Source organism: Falco naumanni, chromosome 5 (genome assembly GCF_017639655.2).
Source record: "Falco naumanni isolate bFalNau1 chromosome 5, bFalNau1.pat, whole genome shotgun sequence".
NCBI classification, from domain to species: domain Eukaryota; kingdom Metazoa; phylum Chordata; class Aves; order Falconiformes; family Falconidae; genus Falco; species Falco naumanni.
In genome coordinates, this window is record NC_054058.1 from 30,028,206 (window position 1) to 30,052,742 (window position 24,537).

Consider the following 24,537-nt stretch of genomic DNA (forward strand, 5'->3'; position numbering starts at 1 on the left):
TCTTAAACAAATTAGATTAAGTCAAAAGGAGCTTTTAAAAAAATCTCAGTATTTGCCTCACAGGCAAGACACGTTCAAAATTTACAGATCATAGTAACAGTATTCCACTAAGCACAGGAAGATGCAACTATATCAATAAGCAATGACATTAAGATACTCACATCAAGAAGGTCCTGGAAATACTTCTTTTTCTCCCATGGCAAAAAGCCTTGGTAACTTTCAGCGTAAAACTGTAATTTTCTTCCCACTAGCCCCTCCCTTACATTTGTAGCCCCCTGCACATGCCCTTTTCCTCCTTCCTTTCCCTGTGCATCTTCTCCAGTATCTAAATTCCCAGTATGTTTTGATTTCTGGGTTTCCCTTAAAATTAGTGCATTCAGCACTTTTTCTCGAGTTTCATTTTTACTTCGCATGCTCTGGGAGGGAAGTGTGGATCTAGGCTTTGCTTTATAAATAGGTTTATTTGTGTTCATTGTCACAACAGTCCCCTTTGTTCCTTTAAGCCTCAAAGGAACTTCTTCATTTGCTTTTATTGTTTTTATTTTGCCATTGTTTACATCTTTAAAAGGCTTCTGCCAGTTGGTATGGTTCTTCTGATCTCCTGAACGATTATGCACACTCCTCTTGTCCAATCCTGTAATACTCTTTACTGTAGTTAAGAACTGGAAAGGTCTCAGGAGAGTAGCCTTAGATAGGTTAAATCCTTTCTGAGTGATATCACCATTTTGTAGTTTTAAGTGCAGGTTCTGCAGTGCTCGCTGAACATCTTCAGGAAGGAGAGACACATTTACTGATGGTATTATCACCTCTTCGTGTAGACTCTCTTTTGTGCCATTTCGTCGTCTCTTGACTCTTGGAAAACGTTTTTCTTCAGGAATATCCTCAAATATAATTTCAACTTCTGGTATTGAAGTTATAGGTTTAAAATCAGAGTCAGATTTTTGCACAGAAGTTGTGTTTAGTTTTGGTTCCTCTCTAGTATCAGCTTCAACAGCTACCTGCATTTTAAACTCTTCATCATTTTTATTTAGAAATGTAAGATTAAAATAGATCACAGTTGCATTCATGCCACTATGCATTATGAGGTGGATAGTCTTCCATTTGTTAGCAACTGAAGCATGTCGGATAATTGGATTATCACTATATGAACCCTCAATTCCTTTCTTGGCTATTTCGCTGAAGCTGAAGTAGGGCAGACATTCACCTTTGGGAATAACATAGTAGGTCTGATTAAGCTGAAGTGTCACCTTGTACATCTCTTCAAAGTGATCTGGGGAAAACAAAACAGAACAAATTTCTGTCGATGTGCACTGTGACGCTTATCATTCACTCTTTTTTTGATTGTAATATGCCCAGTTAGCTTCGCTATGTTAGCGGGGAGACAGCTTTGTAAAAGGACAGATACTGTAGCTTCTGGTTTCTTGCTCACCTGTCTTCAATAATGAATGTCTAGAACATACTCAAGATATATAAAGCTGGCAGCCATTTCAGTGGTAATTCTAAAAGCCAGTATTTATCACTCTTTCAGTCTCTAGCTGAAAAGCCAAAGTGGCTTGTTATGACACATCCCTTAAAATTATGTATCAGTCAGAAGTAACATGCCCATACTACCTTTTTGCCACATTTTAGAAGATTAATGTTACAACGGTTGGATTTCACTGCTACATTGCACCTTGACTCAAGACTTCCAAAATTGGAGAGGCTGAATTGAACTGGCTCCTCCCACAGCAAAAAACAGATCAGCTGTCAACTCTCACATGAACAAAATATCGTTGCCAGCAACAGAATTACCAGTAAAACATTTGTCCAGCTGAGATGCAGGGGAGCCTCTATGCTTCCAAACAGGCTAAATTCTTTCATTTCTGTTCCCCTGTCTACACCACTCAGCACTCTCGATCACTTCACTCGCTCCTGCTACTCTTTCATATCAAAATAAACTTCAGACAACTTCACAGGTGACTGAAAGTAGCCTTTGGCAAGAGCACAGAGCCAGGCTTGAACTCATGCTATCAGCATCAGAGAGGTTCTTTAAATTTCTTAACTGCTACAGGCATCACCAAGTCAGCTGTCCTTATCTGGGCAAAGACTTTAGATAGCTGAAATACAATTTCTCCATTTAAAATGTAAGGCTCTTCAGGGGCAAGAAGTTTGATGCGTGCTGCTCCATAACTTATCAAGCACCCCACCCAAGCTTGGTCAATAACTGTTTTGTTAAATAAAGCAGCATGTAATATTGATTCAGGCTTGTATTAGTGAATACAAGAAGCAGCTGACTTTTTCTTCAGCTGCTAGTAGCTATTTTTCACAACTCCATACAGGGCATCTTAGCTTAATCCGAGTGTAATGATGAACAAAAAGGTCAGACAATTCAAGAGAATCCCTACAGAAAGTTTATCAGAGATGTATTTTACATACCCTGACCACAGTCACCAGCATCAAATCCACAAGAGAGGACATTGCAGGCCTGATCACAGAATTTGTCTGCTAGCCAGGAATTAGCACAGCCTTGGTTACAGTATGAAACACCACTTATTCCTGCACCAAATTGCCATGGTGGTCCATTCCCAATACCTCCAACTGCACCTCCACCAGCAACATAACGACTACTCCCACCGTTACCTACAAGGAGAGAAAACAACAACAACAAAAATAAACACCAATCATTTGAAATCCTTATTTCTGAGGAAAGGCACATTTTACGCCACAGTGTTAGAGCTAGACTAAAGAGTTGACAATCTCATTTATCACTGGTGAAATTAAAATGGAACAAATGCTAACCAGACCTCTGTGAGTTAGTGTAAAATCTATGGTGCGCACAATCTCACTGTAGTAGTTTAGGGACCAACTTAAAATTGCAACAAAAACTCCAACGTATTTTGTCTTAACTTCAAAAAGGCAGGCAAAAACATACTTTAGTTGTTGTGCTTGCAGTCTTGACTGCACAGTCTTACAGAGTAGTATTACTTCTTCAGTCCAGGAGTATCACTTAATTTTCCTACCCTGCACTCCTGAAAATTCGATCTAGAAACTAACGGTGCAGCTTCACAGTCCTGTTATTATTTGGATCCCAAGTCCAAATATACACAGACGCAATACTGCATTTATATATACATTATACAATAATAATAATTGAATTGCAAAAACCTTCTTTTCAGCTAGTTAAATTGGGTATCCCAAAGATTTTCCTATGCCCTATTATTTGCTATCATTTTCCACAGAAATTCAGAGTTTGCAAGAACTATGGTTTTCATCTGCAAGCCAACTTTTTATTACTGTTATTAAACAAGGCAAATTTTAGTTATAGGAGAACAACAAATTACAGAACTATCCTTCTAAGAAAAAACAGTTCACTTTTTCCTAAATATAGCATTGCCGTCTTACCAGTGCAATCACCTCCATCCCAATCACATGCTGAGTTATTACAAGCTTTATCACAGTAGCCATCTTTAATCCATGAACCAGGACATCCCTCAGCACAGTTTGGCACAGGCCATGTCAAGTAAACCTGGAACAACATTACAATCTCAGACAAGGACTAGCAAATAGAAGTTAACTGAGCTCGTTTCTTGGAATACAAAGACTTAAATTAATGCCTCCCTGTGTATACTGCCTTAAGTATTCACAAAGCTTTACAAAGAGCGTTTAAACCTTACCACCTATGAAGTAAACGTTATCCCTTTCAAAACAGAAAGAAGAACTGCAGAATTCCTAAAGCCATACAGAAAAGCAGCAGTGGCCAGAAATAGAAAGCAGGACTTCTCAAATCTACTTCTGCAAACAATATTCCAACGAAAATTAATAATTTATCTTTTTCCAGATAAGAAGGGGGAACTTAAACTCTTAAATAGCTATGCAGGTCACTTGTTCTCCTGACTCAAAATGTTTCTTCATTACTAACCAGTCACGAGATAAGCAGCACATGTTGAACATAATCCCCAAAGCATCTGATCCTCTATGACTTAAATAATTCTAAGAATTGCCAAGATAAAAAAAAGTGTGGGGGTGTGTGTATTTTCAGCAGGGGAGGCATTAAAACCACACAGATTTTCCTTTAGGCCTTACTATTTCAAGATTTTTAGCAGCACATTTCCTATTGAAACAGTTGCTGATCAGGTTATCACAAACACCATCATACATAAGCTGACTTTATTATCATAACTGGGAAGAATAACTGAAGAATAATATATACACACTAGCAATATGATTCTGCAGTTATATGCCTATGTCCTTAAGGATTCAAAGCAACTAAAAGCTTCCCAACATCCTCAAGTACCAAAACAGTAATTTTAAGGTAGTGTAAACTAATTTTGTACAACCCTCCTGTGTGTGTGCACATCTGCATGTGTGAATTGTTTAATTCAGTAGTCTCTAGCGTCTTGTTATTAATAAATCTTATTTCCTCCATGTCACTCTTGTTGATCAAGATCATGGATGAAAACTATGCTGGCATTCAGAATCTTTATGCATGACTATTGCTAACAATTTCCTCGTCCTGCTCTCCTTGCTTAAACCCAGCTGTTGATAATAGATCTGTTGAAGGACTAAATTAATTGATGTTCATGAACATGCAACAATGTATCTTTTAGTAAATTATGTATATGATTATATATAGATTAGGCAAAGATATTATTGTTGTCTGGAAAAGAAGCAATTAATGGTAAATGTAAACATTAGACCAGTTTGAATGTCGTGTGACCTCAGTATTCACATAGAAGAATTGATTCTATTTTGTTTTGAATATTCCGTACAAAACAAAAAAAAAATTTACAACGGAGGGAAGACTGACAGCTGCCAAACACCACATCAGTCTTACCGAGTGCTGCAGCAGAAAGCAGGAGAATTAGAGAATGACACAAACTAAAGCATGAAGCCTGACAGAGAAACCATTGTAAGACCAGAAACCTGTAAAGTGAATGTGGAAAAAAAAGCAAATCTGCAACCCAAACATCAACATAGCATACACGCCAAAAAAGACTGATCCCTTCCCACCCTGCATCTTCACTAACTATTGTCTAGTTAAGAATAATGAACCTTTAGAGGTAGAAGGGGGAGTGGGGACCAAAAGGAAAGCTTATATTTGCTCTTCCTTTCAATATATATTTATTTGATTTTTATTATATTAGCATAGAAAAGTTTCACATCTACTTTTGGCAAAAAATCCTTTCATAATGGCTTACCTTTTGACCTTTAGAGTGACTGTAAAAATCATCAGGCCAAACATCCTTCCCAAACATAACATCATCATTGAGATAGATAAACTTCTGAGAGAGGCCACTGATACGATGAATGTGACTTTCAATAGCTGGTGAACTGAAGGTGGGTAAGTGACTCACATTCTGAAATATTTCCTAGAAGAAAAAAGCCCCAACAACCCCAAACAGTTTTAGAAGGCAAAAATAAATGAAAAATCCCCCAAAACATAGAAGGTCAGGCACAAAAAAAAAAAAAAAAAAAAATCAAGAACATGGAGAGAAAGGAGAGATATGAAAGAAAAAGAGTGAAAATATTTTAGTGAAAAAGGAAACCTTGCTACCTCATCTTCCTCACACAAAAACATTTACATGTCTGGTGCTTAACTAAGAAACTGCACCTGGTTCAATGCAAGGACACAAGCTCCTCTTTCACTGGGTACTGGATCAGGCCCAGTGAACACACATTTATACTTCTCATGCAGTACAGGCCACACAAAATTTCAAATAAGTTGAACCTGTTCCAGCATTCAAAAAGTCAGGATTCTTCCATCTCTTTCAAGTAACTCCACAAGCAGACAGAAACAGAAGTTGAATTAGTATCCTGTTACCACTTAGGTTGCTCAGGCCTCCTATGGCATGTCACGATACCAAAATTACTCCCGAATTCATTATAAGAAGCTACTAGGATATTTTTGTTTCACTTATTCAGGAAGCTTGAAGGATTCTCTTTCTCTTTTAAAGTAAGATTTTTAGAATGCATAGCTATTTTTTTTTGCAGCCATCTTTTTAGTTCCAGTAATTGTAATCCCTCCTGTCTCAAGCTTATTAGGTTATTACTGGTCCTGAGAGAGTGCTTACGGATTCATATTACATTTTCTTCTCCCCAGATTTTTTATAAATAGTTATAAGGAAACTAGACATGGCTGAAGCCGCACTATTTGGAAAAGTGGACTAAATGAAGACTTGATATATATTTAGTTACTGCTTAGCAAAAACGCGAAGATATACTGAGGTTTAATAAAACCATGGATGAGACAGGGAAGAGGGGTTCACTTCTACATTCCAAATAAATACAGCCTTTAGCTGAAAGGGGGCAACTGCATTTCAAAACAAACACAAAATCTTTACTAGTGGCACAGTCATGCTGGTATTTTTGTTTGTTTGGGTGTTTTGGTGCGGTTTTCTGTTTGGCTTTTGATTCTTTGGGTTTTACCTGATGTGTCACTATGGTTATCCGAGGATTATCCAGGTTAAGCCAGGAAGGAATCTGCCCATTAGTGACAATGAAAATATGTCGTACCCATGGGGCATGCCTCTCTATTGATCGTAACGAGTACCTCAGCTCTTCATTATCTTCAAAACGGCTGGCAGAAATATCTTCATCCTGTTTAGACTACAAAAAGAAAAACCCCTTTCTTAGATTTTTAAATAGAACATTCAAGTTCTGATCCAGCTAGGCAACAAGAGCATGCTTTAGCATATGGGTGCACAAGCATCTGAGGACTTAAGACATTCAAAACCAAAAAGAACATTGAACAAGTACCATTTTTCTTCTAAAGATTCATATTCTTCTGAAATATCTGACATCAGTAGTTGACCACACAGTATCACTAGGACGTCTCTGACCACACGGCAAGATAGCGCCTTGTATGATCCCGAGTCTTGAAGAACGAACCCCAGAAAACACACACCCTCCTGTTTTCCTGGATTATTAGTCTCAATTATTTCCTGATCTTGACCAAAAGCCAAGATGCATTTAAAATCAGTAACATCGCCTTTCAGAAATTCAGTTTTAATAGGCTGGGGCCTTCCAAGTACATTGCATCACTGCCGCACATAAATATCACCTAACACAGATGCATCAGAAGTGTCATGATGTAGCAGCTCTTCAATAATTCCCTGCTCTTATTTTGAAGAATTTAAGCAGGAGAAAATTAAAAAAAAAAAACAAACAAAACTTAACCTGATATTCACTACCAAATAGCTAAATGTTCCAAATATTTTTGTTAAAAAGAAAATGTTTTAATTAGAAACTCATCAGCTAAGTAACAAAATTAGGTTACATGACACTGTAATGTATGTTTCTTTTCCCATTTAGAAGAACTTGATGACCTCTTCTGAAAAATAAGAATTAAGGCTGCCTAAAAGGAACATTTCTAAAAGAAGCATGCCCAACAAACAGGAAACTAGAAAAATGTGAATACTGAACAATTACCATTTTCACTGCAGGTTCTACACACTGTAAATAAGTCGTCACCTTTTCTAATATGTACAGTAACACAGCTTACACGTTCTCAAAAACATAACAACTGAAAACATTACAGCAACACCAGCATCCATTAGCTAGGTACCCATTTACAAAATAACACATAATTTCAACATGCCGAAGTATAAAGTTTGAGTTCAGGGATTGTATTAAAAAGGAAAAGTTCCCCAAAAGCTAGGTTCACAGGATACAAAGACAGATTGCAAGTTTTACTGGAGCAGGCACATTTACTTTACCCATGCTACTTGACATTTAATATAAAACTAAATTCCTGCAAGAGAAAAAACCCCAAGATATTATAAGATCTTATCTTGAAACAGATGCTTTGTTATTCTGTTTTCTGTGGCTAAACCAAATATCCTTGCTTGTATCAAAAACACTGAAAGTAAACCTCCTTTCCTTACAGATGTCTGTATTTCAGGCCTTCAAAATTTTTTAGAAGTGATTAGCATTTACTCTCAACATATATGACTCTGCAAAGCAAAAAATGCTGAAGAAACATATTGATAAGGAGATAAACATGTTTGTTAATAAATCCCTCTGTCTCCTTCACACAAGAAGTTTGCTTATCTGCCAGCATGAGTTAAGCCTTTCAGGACTTGACTGCACACAACTATCAGAACATGTGCAGAGGGGAAAATTTTTCAGTTAGTGGAGAACATTAAAATTTCAATTAAATGTCACAGTGTTTGATCCGTCTTCCTCCTTAACCTCAGAATTTGACAGTGTTCTTGTGATGTTTTCTTACAATGTAATAAATCCTGGATTCTTAACACTTCCAAGCTTTTGGAAGAAATCCCTTGTTCCTTGTCACTGACTAGTTAGCCTCTACTTGCAGTTTTTAAATACTACAACCTTTACATGCCGTAACAGAATTTACCTACCTGACTGACAGAGCTGAGGTCCCACAGTAAATAAGCAGGATTAAGCATCAGTTCTTTTCCATCTATAGTCATGTTCTTCTTTGCTTGCTTGCTCAGTTCTTGGAAACTCCTACGGTTATTCAGTTGCAAGAGAGCCACGCTGGCTTCTGAATAGAGCTGCAACTATACAAGCAGAGAAATAATTTCCGGCATGCACCCACAGCAGCACTCTTCCTTTGACATTTCTATCTTTTTGTTGTATATTTCTTTCTAGAGTTACTAATAAGATTGACCGGTAAACACTGTTTTTAAAGAACTACAATTTTGTAAGAACACAAAACCAGGTAGTGAAATGTGAAATGAAAAACACTTAAAAATACAGAACATTTCTAGATGCTTAGTTTTCACTTTCCAAATAAAATTTCTCTTTACATCAGCAATACCAGCAACAGTAAAGTTGTCCATGTTATAAATGTTTCTGAAGTGAAGAGTAAGTCCTCATCCATTCCCTCCCACCCCAAATAACAAAATTTGTATTTTATTACAACTTTATATGACTGAAAGAATGATATTTTTTGTCCCCCATCTTAATCAAGCAACACTCTTCTCAGAAAATTAAGGCCACAGATTCATCATTGCTGTCAGAAGCATGAGATTTTCAGAATGGTTTACAGATCAACCTAGAGCTCAGAAATCTGAGATACAAAGGGCTTCAGACTAATCCATGTGGGTCTCCAAGTCCTTAATGATGGTTGCCAATATGCTGTTAAGGTCATTTCTTAGTTGTGGACCGTTTGATCTGTTTGCCGTTTTTATCTCCTGCCCCTAGTAAGTCTGTAGATCAGATTTCATAATGCACAGAATAAGAAGAGGCTACATGCCCTCTTTAACAGCTAGTATAGCTTACAAATTACAGGGAACCAAAATGTTTCACTAGAAACAACATAATCAATAATATTCTATGTTTACTCTATGAAGTAGCATAAGCAGACACAAAAACGAAAAGCAGAACCACACCTTGGTTCTCGAAGTGCATACATTCAACAGTCAGACTGAGAATAAATGCACCTAATCACTAACAATATTACATGCTGTGCTTAAGTTTTGCTCCTTCATGCAACCTAAGACAAATAAGCACATCTACCAGAGTTTTAGTGGCATAAGATCTGTAAATGCAATTTTTAAGTTAACAGAATTTGAATACTGTCACGTTCAAACCCTGCAAACCCACAATTTATTTTACAATACCCTTAAGTGATTTTATTTCTGTATTTTTTATTAAATCTGACCCTTTCTGCTCATTTTAAAACAACATTTGTCCCTGAGTTACCACCCCTTCCCTTAGCAAGACCAGCTGTCCCACTTGTGACATTTTAAAGCTGTTGATGCTTTGAGTCATACGCTATTTGAGATCTTTCAATCTGACTTACGAGGCCTGCCATCAGAAAAATCTGATAAATCTCAGACCTTCCAGGGAATCATCTGAACCTACGGGTGGAAAGGATGGCTTCAGTAGCTAAATGGCTGAGGTATAGTTACGGACTGCAGCAAGCAACCTCCAAAAATATCGATATCAAAATGCTACAGATTGCAAAGCTGCCATCAGGGGGTATGTCCTTTATTTAGGAATACAACAGTGTCACACAGTCTCTTAGAATCTGTTACTTAAAACATACTTATAAAAAACCAAAACCACTAGCATTCTTAAACATTTAGTTTCTCTTTAACTTGTTTCCATCACCTCAAGAAAATAGGTGCCTGTGTTTATTACAAACGCTTCCCCTTTTCCCCCACTAACACAGCATATATACTTCAGGTTTTCAAACACGTAACAGACCAAGCACAAACAAAAAACAGTGGAAAAAATGTACTCCACTGCTCAGCATTGGAGTTAAGACAATCCCTGCACTGAACACATTTTTATTACATCAATTTTTTTCCACCAATACCTTTTTCAAGAAAAAGGTCTTTTCACAAGCAGAACTATCAACAAAGTTAGATTTCAGTGAAGTTATCTGGTGACATAACTAACTAGATTATACTAAATTGCAAGCTCTGCTCTAAATATTTTGTTGCTGGTATATTCAAAATGGAATTCACTCCTGGCAGATTTTCTTATGTCACACAGGTATTAACTCTCTCTCAGTGGAGACGCATGCAATAGCCCATTCCCTTGAAATATTATCTAAAGAATATTTTCATGCTGACAAAACAGTTCAGCAGATCCAAAAGGTACTGTGAAATCAGAACAGAAAAACAAGCAGGTAGATGCACAGAGTCAGCATGATCAGGCAAGCCTCTGCTTTTGACACAAGCAGGCTGAAAAGACACCGTGCAGGCACATACCCAGACCACCACCCATGCACATTTATATCACACACTTGAAAACAAGACAGGAAAACTGCATTCTCCCCACCAGGCAACTTTAAAACAAAAAACTTTAACAGGTTCTCCTTTGGAGCCAGTATGTTTGGCAGGGCTTAGACTTACTAGACTAGGAAGCAGGCCAGATGGGCTAAGACACCCCATGCAGAAGTAAACACTGTCATTTCCATGTTCTCAAGATAAAAGGCCTCAAGAGCAGATTTTTTCCTGAGGTGGGGCTTCGACCCATAACCAGTCTTTACATTATTATGCTTTATCTTCTTAATGGCCAAAGCTGACTTGTTAAGGGAATAATATGCTCCTTTTTTCATGCTCCAGTATGGATACTGGGAAAACTCATATACCCACAGAGCAAGGGAAGAGAGGGGGCATGTGTTGTGTTAAAGAGTTACAAAAAAACTTTTCAAATATGAAAGGTTGTTGTCTATAAATTTATCAAATTCTCTTTATAAGGTAACACAGTAGGAGGATCACCACAGAGCTAAAACCAATGCAGCGCCTTATGGGGTTTTTTATACAAAGCTTATTACAACTGTGTGAACATATATGACACTAGCTCCTGAAGCCACCTATCTGCCCCTTCAACACCGACAAGAGCAGCAGTAAAAATCCCAGATCCCCCACCCTCAAGGCAGTGAGGAAAGCAAATGCCCAGCATCACTGTGCCTGCAGGTTTCTATATAGGTTTTCTTCCACTGGTAACACAAGGTCATTAAGACACATTACAGTCCTTAGTTTCCAACATAACTTGTCCGTATATATATGTATGTGTGTGCATGCAGATTAAAGAGGAAATATTTTGCAAAGAAAGGAGATCTGCAAGCTCTCAGTTTTCCTTGAACCAATCAGGATATTAAATCTTGAAAGGAAAGTCACCCTTCTCCAAAAATTTTCACTACTGTCTACTACTTCAGTGAAAAAGCGTTAGCATGACAGCCTCAAAAAAACAAAATCAAAGAAATCCAATCCCCTTGCCCTTTTAATCCTTCACATCACTATCTGTTTTTTAAGTCACAAGTGTCTCTTTTAGGCTTAACAATAATAGGTTTCTTTAGAAATGGGGGTAGCGAGGAAAAGGGTGTGTGTGTGTGTAATCAGTTCTTCACGTATAGATGCAATGTAACATCTTAACAGCCTTTGAAGAAATAAGGCTTAGCAGCAGAGAGCTGCACAACCAGAGTAACACCTCCATCTAGCGGCTTGCTAATGCACGGTTAACAAAGCATGGAAAACAAAAAGCAGCCAAATACAATTGTCAAACACATCTGTCATAGTCACACAATGTATAACAACAAATGGGATCAGCAGACACACCACTGCCTACCTTTTGTCTGGAAATAAACGTCCATATCATTAGATTACAATGCAGGCCATAAGAACAAAAATTCAGTAGACCATAACCTACCTAATTGACCCTAGAAATTGATTCCTTTTATAGTAAATCTTCACAATTTAACCCACTCTAGTTGAGCTTGGCTGCTTTTCTCAGATATTTCAGCTGAAGAAACATCTGGCCCAGATGTCAGAGCAATTTTTGGTCCTTTTGGATTGAGGAGGGATTGCAAACAAACTAAAGCAATCCAATTAAAGCAGTATTATCAACATTCAACACAAACGCACCAACAGCTACACTCCTCCCTTTCTCACCTAGAGCATGCAGAAACCAATTAAGCATCAGGAGGCAGCTATGAGACACAAGTCTAGCCTAAACTCAGGTGCAACGTTCTTCCTCTCCACCCAGCATCTCGCAGCACTTCAGACCTTTGATTCCAGAAGTGATAACAGCAGAGGAATGACTGCAACTTTCGGCAGAGACTGTAAACAACCAACCCTTCTTCTACTTAACTGTAGCACTAACCCAGCATCTCTCTCTCCAGCGAAAACCACACTTGCTTATGTTTATAACTGCCTACCTATAACATTCACTGAACGGATACCTGATTCTGACCTAGGATCTTAGAAAAGGCTTTGAGATTTGTTAAAAAGTTAAAGCTAGCAAGCAGCTTGGATACAGACAACAGATTAGCCAGCTGCTAATGAGAAGCAGAACTGAAACACAGAAAGAATCCATCCATCTTGTTTTTTGTTGGACTAATACTGCTAGGAGATCCGACCGGAATAGAAAAATGATGATGAAAGGGATCATCCAATGAAACAGGAAAAAAAATTAAATGCAATCAAAAAATTAAGGTCCAGGCAGAATTGCTCCACAAGTCACCACAAGATAATAAAAAAACACCAGATGGCTCAAAAGTAATTACAAAAAATCCAAGTATTTCATTCCTCTAAGGTGTCCATAAAAGATGGGAGGATAGCACAAGAGACACAGGCCCACTTAAGAGTAAGGTCTATGCTTGACAGATTTACAGCAGAAATCCTGGAGAGAATCATGAACTTCTCAAGTGTTGGAAGCAAAAATCTACACAGGAGTAAGTATTAAGAAGAAAAAGCATCAATACTGATTTGAACAATAGCCAGATAACGCAATTAGCAAAATAACTAATGAAGTTACAAAGTACCTGGGGAGAGATGGGGTACAAGAAAAAAAAAAAACAAAACAGAAAATCAAACCCACAACAACATATATTCTTACACTAAATGTATGTTCTACTAGCCATGACACCAGACATCAGACGGAAGGAAAGAAGTTGATTAAATATCAAGGACAAAGGATAATGAAGTGTCCAAGAAAGACGCATAGAAGTTACTCTGACAAAGGAACACCAAGTGTTAATGCCCAAGACACCAGAACTTTAAAAATAATAATAAAAAAAAAAGTAGGGTACTATGGATAAAAGAACTCATTTTGGAAAAAGACCACAAAGCAACATGCCAAGGGACAGAGAATGAAATTCCAAGTAATATTTGAGGGCGGTACATTCCTCAGTACTATATTACTATGAGAGCTTATGTCTATGATGATCGACCAGAGAACAAACATTGCCTTGGAGGGTGCTCCAATATATTCCCGGAACCTGAAGCAGACAGATTTCTTTTCCATCAAATAATAATCTGAAGCGATAGAGGCAATGTTATTTCAGATACCAACTTGGTAATTAATGAGAACATTACAGAAGAGCTGCTCCTAGAAAATAACCCTAGGTCAAGAAAACATAAGCTAATTGATTTCAAATCGAAACAGAAAAAAATATAATTAAGGAACATTTGTTACTAAATTTTTGAATGTTGAAGGACAAGTTTAACAAATAAAAAGAGATGGTAATTGAAGTCAAAGGTATTCTGAGCTCTTCAGCCCCATTAAGTCAAATATATTAAAACTACCAGGAACCTGTAACTTAAGCTGTGGTGAGGAACTAGAAAAGGCTCCAAACCCAAATGGATGAACCTGCACAAAAAGACAATTCTTCAGATGGCTCAAACACAGAAAGCATTTAATTAACAAGTTTGCCTGAGGAACGTTGAAATAAGAACCTAACATCTCATATAGCAAAGTACCTCCTCCTGTTGGATAACAATCTTATTTCTATAGAGTGAACACCATTTAAAGAAATTTTAAAAACACCCATAGCACAGAAAACAAGTGGAGACTGGCAGACTGACCATATGAATATCCATTGCTATTTAACCAAATGTGCCACTAAGAGAGAGAAGGAAGGATGCCTTGGCCACAGCAGTGTGCATCTGCCATCACTCACCCAAACTAGTGACACATTCACAATAGCAAGAGAGAATTTTTATGAACAGCTCCAATACACAGCAATGGAAGGAAGAGATTACATAGGAACGGTGGCAGCACTGTTTGCAATGAGCATAATCTAGCACACAGCAAGTCTCTGACAGTCTGCAGCCTTGGGTTAGCTCCATACTACATATTTTTCACTGTGTAAAAAGTTCTAGTGATGCCTCATTTAAAATCCTGTAAAAAATTCCAGTCAATCATGATGAAGGCAGACAAATCCACAATGGAAGTCACAGGGAAGGGCTGTCAGAAAAATGAGAGGAACGGAGAGCTAGTGCTGTGGGAGGAGCACTGCCTGATTAATTAGTAAAATAAAGGCTAGGAAAAGCCATAGTAACTCTCTATGAATGATGTAGAGATGTAAACAAAGCAAAAGCAAAGAGCTATTTGAGCTTAAATAACTGTATAAGAGGTCTATTAAGCAGTTTCAGTATTTACTTCTCAGGGTTTCTATCCTGAGTAAGACTAAGACAGCTTGTTAACACAAGCTAAGACAAGAAAGGTGAAATTCAGCTTGTATTAAGATGGAGACCAGCCTATGAAAGGTGTCAGACAGTATCTTTTTTGCAATAGCAGAATACAAGATTTGTTAACCCAGCCTACCAAACAAAGTGACAAGGAAAGGAAGTCAGCTCATTCTAGCACCAAGGACGAACCATGAAGTGAATTAGCACATCCTACAAATGGGCATCAGACTAACAAAGCCAGACTGCCAAGGGACTGACATCCTTTTATCCCTGCTAACTACTTGTCCTCTACAAACGCCCTGGCCTCAGCCCCTTTCACACACCACCAATCACATCTCTCTCCAATACATAAGCCAATAATTTTCACAAACTTTTGAAACATCTACCTATCTGTAACAGAAAAAGATGCCAAAACAGCAGGGAAGAATAGAAGGCACAAAATGTTAATAGATGCCACAGTCACAGAAGTTGTGATCTACTGTTGCCTTGCAGGTGGGTAAGTTCAAGTGCAACTTGCTCAAGACCATACAGAGTACTTGGCATAGAGAAATACAGCATTCAGCTGTTGTTACTATTCAGTGTTACTATTCAGTGTTGTTACTATTAAGATAATTCTTCTAAAAGCAAAGAGGGATGAAAAAAGCTAAGAAGCTACATAAACAATATTCTGTTGCATTAAACAAGCCAGTTATAGGGTATGCTTCAGCCAGACAACAGCCTGTAGCAAATGGCTCAGAGAAACTGATAAGGCTAGTACTTTTTATCAGTTACAGGCTAGCAAATCTAATGCCTAATGTATCTTGCAGTCACAGAACGGACAACTGGTCTTTTGAAGGCAACTACTTGAGTCACCATTTACTACTCTTCACAACTCAAGAAAACAGAGTCAAACAGAAAACCAGATTACTATTAGAAACATCCTAAGTCTCCTAGGTGGGTGAGATCCCGTATATGAACCATTCCAAAAGACCAATACAACAAGACAATTACTCTTTCCTCCAGACCCTTACCAGTTTTACTTTAGAGGCCAGGCTCTCCGGTAGTTTTGTTCGTAGCTGATTTGTTTCTTTGAATGTAGCTGGAAATCCACTAAGGAAGGCCAAGTCTTGCATTAATACTAGACCTGGAACTTCTTTGTCTGTAGTCTAAAAACAAGAAAGCAGGGTATAAAGACCTTTTAAAACCTGCAATAATTCACATTTATCTGTCAATCCTTCATCAGGTGACAGATTTAACAGTGTCTATTTTGTCACTTAACCCAAACTTCAAAGTTGAAATTAGTTATTATAAAAGCTTTCAATTCTTACTACATGTGAGTTGTAGAAAAAAACCACAGAAACACTCTCTAAAAAATGTACTAAAAATTTAACATATACAAAAGCTAAGCAATAGGTTTTAGAAGTACATACCAAGTAACCCCTCCATACTATATGTTTGCTGTTGTCTTTTAACATTCCAGAATGAGCAGCTTCCACTAGAATACATAAAATACATTGCAAATCAAAAACTGAACGTCACTTCTTTTGTATATTCTAGCAACCAATATATACTTTTCCAAATTAAAAAATCTGAATATTTATGGTGCGAAGAGTAGTCTTTATAAGTGGTAAATAATTCTTGGAGGCAAAACAAACACCAGTAGTTGGGCTGGTGGGTGGTAGTGGTCAGGTGCTACATATCAAACAAAGTAAGAAGCCCATACTTGCTCTAAGGTCCTACTTACATACCCTGACCACATGGACAATTTTGTTTCAGTCCTTTGAACAAGGGCAGAACTTATTGCACAATATTCAAACTAGACTTCACAGCAATTACAAGAGGATTTCTAAAACTAATCTTCCTCAGTCTTCTGAGATTATCACTGCAACACAGATATTCAGATATCAAACCTGTTTTGCAATAGTCTTTTAAAGCATGGAATTCTAATCATCTGTAATCAGTTGTCTGGGAGGTAAGCAAACAGCATCATTAATGTCATCATTTAAAGGAACAGACTGAGGGCAAGAGACACTGAATGACTTGCCAAAGTCAAACAGAAAATTAGTGGCAGAGTCAGTATTGGAGGAAAAAAAACCCTAATTCACAGAAGCTTACTAAAAAGCTTCCTCTAGAAAACTGGCTGGAATCTGACAAATAGGTTCTTACCATCCTTAGGGCTATCAAAAACAATTACTGTCACATTGGTAGAAGGATTTTTTGGTTTTGCTATAAAGAACATATTGTTAGCAGCTTCTAAAGCAGGATGAATGGACAGCAGGTCTTTCAGTGTGATGTTGGTAGGCAGTGCGGGATCCAGGACAAGCATTGGCACTTTGATGCAGTATGTCAGCAAACACTCCAGTTGCTTCTCACTACAGCAAAATACCAAAGGTATACTTAACATTAGTAAAAAATCAATGTTTTTGAGATGTTTTTGTAAAATCTGATCAATTTTTTCTATAGGAGAACATGTATTTTGCTGCAGAAGGTACATATCTGGCTGTTATAGTTTAGTTCATTCCTGTCTTCCATTTTTTATTTTTCCCCCCAAAAAAAGTTTCCAAGATTTCAAAGTTTGCCCACAGAACAGACCTTCTAAAGATCTCTTAAATAACAGAATGACCAAGCCAAACGAGGAACAGGACAGACCAGGCCCTGCCACTTTCTGGCAGCAGAGCCACAAGGGACTTGCACCCTCCACAGACAGTTACTTGCACCACTGTGTACACAAACAGCAGGTGAAAGCAATGTTGAAAAGCTTTTGAATTATAAAACTCCAGGTACATATGCATTAAAAATCCACACTCGTAACTGGAACTAAGCCTAACCACTGGCAAGGATACACTTTCTGAACTTCAGAAATTGTCACATTTTAAGAAGCTCATTCATATATGTCAAAATAACATTACTTTTATTCAGTACATATATTATCATGCTGTTAGCTTTTCTTGAAGTGACATACAGAAAACCAAACAACATCCCCAACCAGCATCTGCTTTCAGGTAACAATGAGCAAGATACAATTTATTCCAATTTACATCCAAACCGACAAAAACTCACCTCCTCTTTGTTGGTTCTGTTGCATTCTTTCCGAGGATTTCCCTGTTACAAATTAAAACAACTATATTAAATAACACTGAGTTGACAGAAAGGAATTTAGACTAATTTCAGACTGATAATTGAGTCAGGGACATGCTGTGAAAGCACCAATAACCCAGTTATAAAACTGCCAAGGTCTTGCCACTGGCCTTGCCAAGGCAAGCACAGGCTGACACACGTGCCCTTCACTTACCCTCACGCAGCAGAGCTCAGAAATTCTTGGTTGTGTTGACAGCTGTGGTAGCAGGACTCTTTGCTAACAGGATTTTCAGAGGTTATTATTAGATTACTTAATGAAACTGATGTTGACACTGAAAACCCTGGTAGGAAACCAGGAAGAAGTGACATGAAACTACACTGACTTGATTGTTTTGCCTAACAAATATTCCGATAAGGTCTATCATGCATTTGCCATGTACGTGTAGAAGCTAATGAGGATTAATATAAAGGTAGCGCAGTGCTGATGCTAAATAATAATCAAAATAATATCAGAAGGGCACCCTTCTACACACACCAACAAAAAGAACCACCATCCATCAAGCTACTCTCTCCCACTGAAGAATAAAGCATCTAGATCCACGACTAGCTCAATCCAGGCATTATTCAAGGAGAAAGTTACAACTTACTAAGCTTTGCTATGCAACACAAAATACACACTCAATAGCAGAGAACAAAAGTTGACACCTTTGTCTTCTGCAGTTATCTTGATCCCATGAAACAGCTAACGTAACAGTGCTAAACATTTTCAAAGTACATGAAAAAAAATCATCTATAAGGGAGAGAACAGGTGCCCCTGTAGGTAATGAACATGGCATGGACATGAGTCTTGCTTGTAAGCTTGATAATTGACTTTCCAAATCACTTATGGAAAAAAGATATATGTGTTTTTCACTTTATAAAATGGGAACCATAGCACGAATGATGACAAAGCTAAACCCACTAACATTTGCTATACAAACTTCTAGGAAAAGATTAGTATCAATTTGAAAGCTTTTCAGAGCACAGATCATGTCCATGTTTAAGATGTCTAAACTTAATGGGTTTAAAGTTCTACTAATACTTTCATTGTTTAGGTAGCAAAACAAAGATACAGAATTTCAGTTGTCATCACATTGTCAGTGGTACCCAAATTGCAAATCATAATATGCCAAGAATCAGATCAATCCGCTCACTTCTGGATTTCAGATTATTACAACCCTTAAAATACAGACTTGTTTTTCCAGCTAGTACATTTTCTGGCCAAAATAGATCATGTGACTACAAAACTGCTTATTAAGAACTAAAGCAATAGTTATAAGACATAATCCAAGGTATCTGCAGCAGCCCGTATATGAAGCCTTGGATCAGCAGTTTTGCAGAACTGTAGCACAATCTATAACATCAAATGCAGCAATACATGTCTTTCCTTAGAAGGCTGACTCATACCTTTATAACATGAATAAATTTTTTTCCTCTTTCTCAGTTTCGGTGTTTGGGAGACCACAAATCTAACTTTAAAAAGAAGCCTCTAAAAAACATATGGTCAAGATTTTATTAGGCCCATTATAAAAAGAAATAGGGGGTGGGTGAAGAGAGGTTATACATTTGAGATATGGTTTTATTATTATTTACAAACCAAGTTACAGAAATACAATACAAAATTAAATACACAGAGAACAGTTTTCTGCATGGCATTTTGCAAATTAAAAGACAGGACAGCCTTAGTTACTTCAAATTATTATGCTTCAAATGTCAAACACTTTTCTGATTTGATGGTGTTTCATAGCTAAATGTAGAATTGAAACAAGGTTTTTCAAATAATCAGAGAAGTGAGAAAAAAATGCTTTGAATTTTCATGTTGAGTAACATGGGAAGAAAACTAGGAGGGCTGTACTGCATTAGATTGCTGTTGTTGGTTAAAGGGAAAAAAATACATAAGATTATTACCTCATTATTTTCTGTTCTTCCTCCATCTGTTCTCTGACCTGTTGCAATTCTTTGATCAGTTCAACATCTGTGCCATTCACCCAGGTGTATACTACATCAATCGGCATGGGTAAACAAAGCCTACACAATTCAAATGAAAGCTACATGAGCTGTTTAATATTACATTACAGGTGTTTGTGGCATCCTACAATAGAGATTTATGTCTAACAAAGAAATACTTGGTGTCTGGGCTGTGAACTAGACAAAGCAAGTCTCTCTTTAGCTATATATATATATATATATCATCTCTTAATTTTACACAAGCCTTTGACAAAACAGGACAGACATAAAACCAAAAAGGACCTAAAGTGGCTATAACAGTTCAGTAACTCAGTTCAGAACTTTATGCTCTAAATTTCACTTTCATTAGCCTATAATCCAACTCCTTTGAGCCCATAAAATATTCCATAAACCAGTACCAGCATCCAGGCACATCCTTAATTCACTAACTACATTTGACAGGACAGCACAAAGTATAAAGACTTAAATCATACTTGCTGTTATTTAATTGCACAGAGCTAATAAGGCCTCAGCAGGACCAACTCTCTATCCTAGGAATGCCTCTTAGATATTAGCAACAGGGCATTTCATAAACCAACAACCTAAGTAGGGTACATATATTAACACTCTAGACACAGCAGTCAAATTCGTTCTTGACACAATTTAATATCCTGGGGCTGCTTCCGGACAGTTATGCATTTTCTAGCATATCTAAGGCAGAAGAACGAAAAGTTTTGGAGTACCTTTCTTCTAATTATTTATGATAATCTTCTGTACATGGCCCACAGTTTTGTTTCAACAAATACTCCAGGTTGCTGCCACAGGTGAACCTCTCATTCCCAGACGACAGGAAGATTCCCCAAATATTATTTTCAAAAGTTCCCGTGTCAACTACTCAATGCTTTCCTGAGCTGAAGATGGCCTAGCAAGCACTTAGCACTTCTATAACGCTATGATAGATACACAGGGTCACACAATGAGGTTTCTAAGGAAAGGTGTTCCCTACCCACCCCCTGCATTCCTTCAAAAAGCATTTAAAGACCCGGAGTATCTCCTCCACCTTCCTTTGCACAATATGCCATGCAGACAACTTCCACTGAGCTCCATTTCCTACCAGCTGAGATTCAATAACTGAACTACAAAATTTGCTAAAAGGGCAGCCAGTAGCTGGTCACAGCACAATATTCAGGAACATTTTTTACTCAATCGCTACTCCCAACTGAGCTATGACACTTCAGAGGATAATGGTAGGTCATTCTGAGACAGTTTGACCATCTAAGAAGCAGCGCTGCCCTCCCCAGCACCACCCAGAACATCTCTCTTGCCTCTGACATGCACTAGCTTCTGGTTCATTAACAGGTGCAACTCAAGGCATGTTTTGAACTAAGAAGTCCTCCACAGAGTAGAAATTCAATGCAGGAGCTCTTAGACCTTTTCTACTTTTGTTGTGATCTGTTAAATTATTGGATTGACAGTCCCTTGAATGCTACAGCTAGGACAACAGTGTTTTAGGTGGAAGCACCTGACAAGTCAGCAAATTTCAAAAATGCTCAACACTCAAGACTTCTGGGCAAAGTGCAGAGTTTACCCAGGCTTCAGTGAAGAACATAAAATGTCAAAAAAAAACCCCACCCAAAACCCCTACTCCAACTCCTTCTAAGGTATGAGGCAATTTTTACTTCTATGAAGCCTCTCCCCAATTTATCATTTGCTAAAAGTGTGTTTCTATGCAGTAACACATATAACTATGTAATCTGCTACACTTAATTTTTAGCATTGAAATGACACCACATACAGCCAATGCTAATAAACTCCAGAGAGAAAAGGCATTTTTGGTCAGATGCAGGTTATGTCTCTGAACTAACCCAGGCACAGCAAGCTCATCCTTCATTACCAGTGGCAATAGAGACTAGTGAAAAAGACATCTAAAGCAAGCGAACTGTTTGCAGATCCACTAGCATAATTGCTTAAAATTTACCCAAATACTCAGATAAATTTTCTTAATGCATTTTTACAACATAGTTTGAGAAAGTAGTGGTTATCAAACATAGTAATAAAACCAGATATCATACACAAATTAATTTGTTGTTCCCAATTAGGATCAGTAACACTGTTAAGATTTCACCTCTTTGGTCTTTGCCAAAGCTTTCTAGTTGGTTTCATGGCTTCTTCAAAAGTATTAAGAATTTATATTTTGAAATGCACATATTGGCATTTTGCTTTAAAACTAAAAAGGAACAAGAGAGCCACTTCTGCTTTATTGCTCTCAAATGCTATTTTTCATATGCAGAGTCTTTTGCAAATAGTTCAAGGTCAGAAAAGATCAAAAACTTTCTCCCTCAAATTCTGTAGCTGCACTTCTCCTTCATGTGGATTTATACATTTGGTCTTCATCACAAATACCACTCTGACAAACAGACTAAACCCAAGATGATCTGCCTAAATATGAATTATGCTAACTCCTTTCTACAGAAAATCATCAATTTCCCCATTTGCTACTGCTTTTAATATCAGCAAACACAGACTTTGGGGACCCCCAGACAACACGTCAAGGCTTATTTTGGATACTCCTTTACATTTTCCTCTTTCAAAAAGGTACCCATTTTTTACTTGCAGACCTAAAAAAAATAAAAATCAACAGGATCCTGCTTGAAGACAAAGACAAAGCCACCAGCTCTCCCATACAGGACAGGAGACCTGTCACGTGCTGCCTTTTCTATGCACCTGCTGGGAAGCATTTTCCATACCTGTGGCCTTTGTTTACATGTGACAGCCATGCTCACAGATTGTTGCTAGAAGAGAAAGTCTCATTGCCTCAGTATCCACTGTTGCTGAAGGAGTACAGCAGCCTCTGGATCTCTCCCAAGCTACCATACGGTGATCTCCAACCTTGCTGGGCCTCTTTACAAACAAGTGTAAGTCCATTATGGCCTTAAGCTCCCCACTGTAAACTTCTCTGCTCTCCTAAATCTCTGTAATTACCCATCAATGGCAACTCAGCTATTCCATTGCTATTTTGGCTTCAGGACCTCTTGGCTCCTAACTGGTGCATCTTGTCTCTCCTGCCTCACTCTGCTCAACAATAAATGGCTCCCACTTGCTGTACTGTACTGAAATCAGTCTGTACATTTGAAAAGCTAAGGACTGTTCCTTCACATTTTGTTTCCATATAGATTTTGGAGTTTTAAATATGATCAGGCCACGTCCTGCAATAGCAAAATTACACTTCAGCACTTGCCAAAATGCAGAATTTGCTGGTGGAGAGTAATGAAATACAGTTCTCTTTCAAGACACTCATGCCTGCAACTTCATTATTTAGTTTCCTTCTCTCCTCTTTTTTGTTGTTGTTTCATTTTCATAACAAAACTAAGTCTTCAAAAATGGGTTTGAATGAAGTAGCTCAGTAAAAAGCCCTGGAATCTCTACGCCACTGTCACAAGCTGTGTAAGCGTCTGGGCAATGTTAAGTAGGAAGTTTAGCAGCTGACATGACTACCTAGAAAGTGCAACAGCTGGGCTGCCAAAGGACATGAACAGGAAGGAAAAGCAAACCAAACCAGTTGATAAATGAGCCAAAACAAGAAGTCTTCCTTGGTCTAGCAGAGAACAACATTTAAATGGTGTAACTAATGATGTTAGCAACTTCATTGGTTTTATGTTACTCGGGAAGAACAGCTTTTTGAGTTTATAATCATACGGAGCTTGCCCACATGCACAAATTTGTCTACATGTTACACTGTTTTCTTTATAAAAGTTTATAACACAACTGTTTGACAAGGACAGAGATGTTTTCTTGCAAAGCTCCTAGAAGATAACACTAATTCAGTTGAAGGTCCATTAATATTTCCTAAAGACCACACAGATTTTACTGTCCACTAAGCAGTGGATCTGCTTAATTTCCAAACCAACAAGCTTCCTGTTCTCCAATTTTGATTATTTTTCTCTAACACTAAAATAAGAATTTATTAAAATCAACAGATAAGCTAGGATCAAAACTGGAAGTCCAGAATCCTCAGTTTATGTACAAACCACATGACCTAAACATTGCATCAATGCCAGCCTCAAAACTCCATCAAACTACCACTAGTACAGTGCATACTTCAAAACGGGGTCCCTTACTGCATTTGTGAAATTTTATAATAAAAACAAACTCGGCAATAATACAAAAAAACTTGACAACAATAAAACACCCTGACAAAGGACTTCTAAAAGTTAACAGATGCCTAAAAGTATATCTCCACAAAGACTCTTTGTTAGTATGAATTTTTATGGGAAGTTGGTATCTGCACACAAACATCAAAACAAACCTCCCTGCCATGCCCAGCATACCAGTATTAAAGGTGTGTGGGTGAACTGGAATAACTTAAGCACCCATTATGAAAATCTCAAGCTTTTGCTCAGGCAGCCAGCAGTTCCTCTCCAGGCACTAGATGTTTTGCTTGCAATTCACAGCTAAGGAGTGCTTTACACACCAAAATGAAAGTAAGAAAACATCACAACAGTAACATTTTTGATTTTGTTTTGGACAAACTCAATCATTTTATAAAAGCACTGTCCTTTATCACAAAGTCAGGCATTTTAGTACTGACAGGAACAAACTAGCATGCTTTCACTTCAGTACT

At 37.7% G+C, this 24,537-nt stretch overlaps 1 protein-coding gene across 1 annotated transcript in view; it reads right to left on the reverse strand.

The window, feature by feature from the left end:
• Positions 1-24,537, reverse strand: part of GNPTAB (N-acetylglucosamine-1-phosphate transferase subunits alpha and beta) — a 45,850-nt gene that overhangs the window by 15,240 nt on the left and 6,073 nt on the right. Inside the window, exons 3-13 of the mRNA XM_040596819.1 lie at positions 19,878-19,997; positions 17,913-17,954; positions 17,019-17,224; positions 16,283-16,347; positions 15,884-16,018; positions 8,343-8,504; positions 6,406-6,585; positions 5,178-5,348; positions 3,382-3,505; positions 2,416-2,619; positions 162-1,270 (exon numbers count right to left, since the gene is read on the reverse strand). Of these exons, the coding sequence (XP_040452753.1) occupies positions 162-1,270; positions 2,416-2,619; positions 3,382-3,505; positions 5,178-5,348; positions 6,406-6,585; positions 8,343-8,504; positions 15,884-16,018; positions 16,283-16,347; positions 17,019-17,224; positions 17,913-17,954; positions 19,878-19,997 (2,518 nt within the window). The remainder of the gene's footprint in view (positions 1-161; positions 1,271-2,415; positions 2,620-3,381; positions 3,506-5,177; positions 5,349-6,405; positions 6,586-8,342; positions 8,505-15,883; positions 16,019-16,282; positions 16,348-17,018; positions 17,225-17,912; positions 17,955-19,877; positions 19,998-24,537) is intronic.